General features: G+C 52.4%; 1 protein-coding gene across 1 annotated transcript in view; it reads left to right on the top strand.

Moving 5' to 3' along the window:
• cbfa2t3 (CBFA2/RUNX1 partner transcriptional co-repressor 3) overlaps window positions 1-2,500 on the top strand; it is a 47,361-nt gene that overhangs the window by 30,671 nt on the left and 14,190 nt on the right. Inside the window, exon 2 of the mRNA XM_048263659.1 lies at window positions 1,269-1,415. Coding sequence (XP_048119616.1) covers window positions 1,269-1,415 — 147 coding nt within the window. The remainder of the gene's footprint in view (window positions 1-1,268; window positions 1,416-2,500) is intronic.

The following is a 2,500-nucleotide window of genomic DNA, read 5'->3' as shown; positions in this document are numbered from 1 at the left end:
AGTTGACATGGCCAGGCATTCAGCACTGCAGGGAAGAAACATAACACACAAACAAGTAAGCCCCCCACACACACACACACACACACACAATCCTGTCAATTACTCGTGCCTATATAATATAATATCATATAAGGACAGAAACAGGGAGGAGGAAGACTCATTTTCAGGCGCCCCCCCGTCTCTCCATGTCCTCGATGATAACACACTGACAGACTGGAGTGTGTCAGACATCCCCCTGAAGCTCTGCTGTGGCCCTGTGCTGAGGGGAACAGGTGGTGGAGAAGTGAGAGCAGGCTGGAGATTACGACGGAAGGTGGTGGTGGTGGTGGAGCAGGAGGGGGGTGTCAGACGATCAAACAGGCCCAGAGATAGGCAACCTGGGCTGGGGTGGCGGCAGGACATGGGGGCCAGGACAGAGCCACCTGACAGGAGCTTGAGCCTTGGACACCCCCCACCCCACACACACACACACACACACACACACACACACGCACTGGGCAAAGTGGTTGCCTTGTTTGGTCCCGGCTGGGGGGCTTGTGGTCTGGTGGGGCAACAGGCAAGGCACAGGGCCCGGTGATGGACAGCAGCAGATCCGACTGCACTTGTCACTGACTGTCAAGCTGCCCTGTCTGTTTTGGAGAGTAGCGTGGTGTGTGGTGGTGGTGGGGAGTTGGACAAGATGGAACAGGCGGGTGAAGTGTCGATGGGGGGCAGAGGGGGGTTTGGAGGGCACTGATGAGGATGTCAGGAGCTGGAAAGAGGGCGCTTCTGTGTGTGTGTGTGTGTGTGTGTGTGTGTGTGTGTGTGTGTGTGTGTGTGTGTGTGTGTGCAGCGGGGGGCAGTCCCGTCAGCAGCAGCTGAGCCCGAGAGCAGGTGTTGCTGGATGTTTCCAACAGGCACTGATATTTACCGCAGTAGCCTACGACCCACTGCTCTCTCTCTCTCTCTCTCTCTTCTCTCTCTCTCTCTCTCTCTCTCCCTCCCTCTGTAGATTTGGACTTGTTTACAAACTGTCAAACCCTACGGATGGCAGAAGTAGATTTGGTCCACTGTCAAGATGTGATTGCTTGTTCAGCACGCTTGATTTTGGGTAGCTCAATAGCTCAATATGGCTGCCAATAGCAGCTCTATAGCTCCTTACAGGCTTGTTTCTTTAAAGAGGGCTTAATGCAGGGTGTGCTGCTTTATGTGTGAACGCTCATAAGCCTCTCTCATCTCAGCTTCTCTCTCTCTCTCTCTCTCTCTCTCTCTCTGTCTCTCTTCCGCAGGTAGCACCGAACAGAAGGTTGGAACGATGCCCGATTCACCTGCTGATGTCAAAACCCTGCCCAGGTCGACTCCACCCACCATGCCCCCTCCTCCGCCCGCTGTCAGCCAGGTGGCCAATCGCAACGCCTCCTTCACACCCACCACCAGTAAGTCCTCAATCACACCGTTAACAGCTACAGTACTGCTGATCTGGGGCCAGTTTCTAGCCTTGTATAGATGATATATGTTCTTCAGCCATGTACTCTATCTCCTCAGGAAGTTAACAGCTAAGGTTATGGAGACAAATGAACAGACACAGAATGTAGTGCATATCTTGGTTTAAGTTCTATATTATGTTCTATATTATGTTCTTTAGACTATCTGTTCAAGGGGTTAACAGCTGAGGTTATGAACACAAGTGTACTGCCATAGAAAGTAACGTGAGTTGTACATTGTGAGAATCTGGAGCTACTAGGGGTTGCTGAACCCAGAGGAGAGTGTGAGAGCTTCTGAGAAGAGTAGGAATAGAATCCAAAGAAATGTTACCAAGTTAGAACCTCACCTCACTCAGTGATGCTGCAAATCTGCTTTTGTGTGAAGTACCTGTGCTAAAGACACTCATTACACACACACACACACACACACACACGCGTGCACACATACTGTACACGCAACTCAGAAAATCGGATTATTCCAATTTATCCAAACGCCATATCCCCACAAAGGTGTATGGTGTGACCTTGAGTAGTGGGCGCCCTGGTGCTCGTGCTGCTGGGGGAGAGGGTGATCCGCGCCGTGTGTCCAGGGATTGTCTGGCCGGGCGTGCTCCTGCAGGAGGGCCCTGGTGCTCGTGGCTCCTGGGTATCCGTGCACACTTTCTTCCCTATATAGCAATGATCGGGCCGTGTTGTTTCACCTGTTGTGCTGGTCGCCAGCGGAGCCCGCTCCACTCCGCTCCGCTCCCTCGCTAAAACCAGAACACAAGTGCTGGGTCACATGGTAAGGCCACATGTGTCTGTGAGCCCTTATGATAGAGGGATTAAAAAGACGAGTGAAGGGGTGAAATGAAAGCCCCCTCCCCCTCCCCTCTTTGCCGATCCATGTGGCGGCAGACCCCCCTCCCCTTGCCTCACACACACACACACCACCCGACAAACATACATACATGGAGTAGTGCATGTGTGTGTGTATGTATGTGTGTGTGTGTGTTTGTTGATACACCTTTGTCGACAGCAAACTTCGACCAGCCCGA

The sequence above is a fragment of the Alosa alosa genome, chromosome 14 (genome assembly GCF_017589495.1).
Source record: "Alosa alosa isolate M-15738 ecotype Scorff River chromosome 14, AALO_Geno_1.1, whole genome shotgun sequence".
NCBI lineage: Eukaryota > Metazoa > Chordata > Actinopteri > Clupeiformes > Clupeidae > Alosa > Alosa alosa.
Note: the sequence above shows the minus strand (reverse complement) of the source record. Positions and strands in the feature narration are given on the sequence as shown.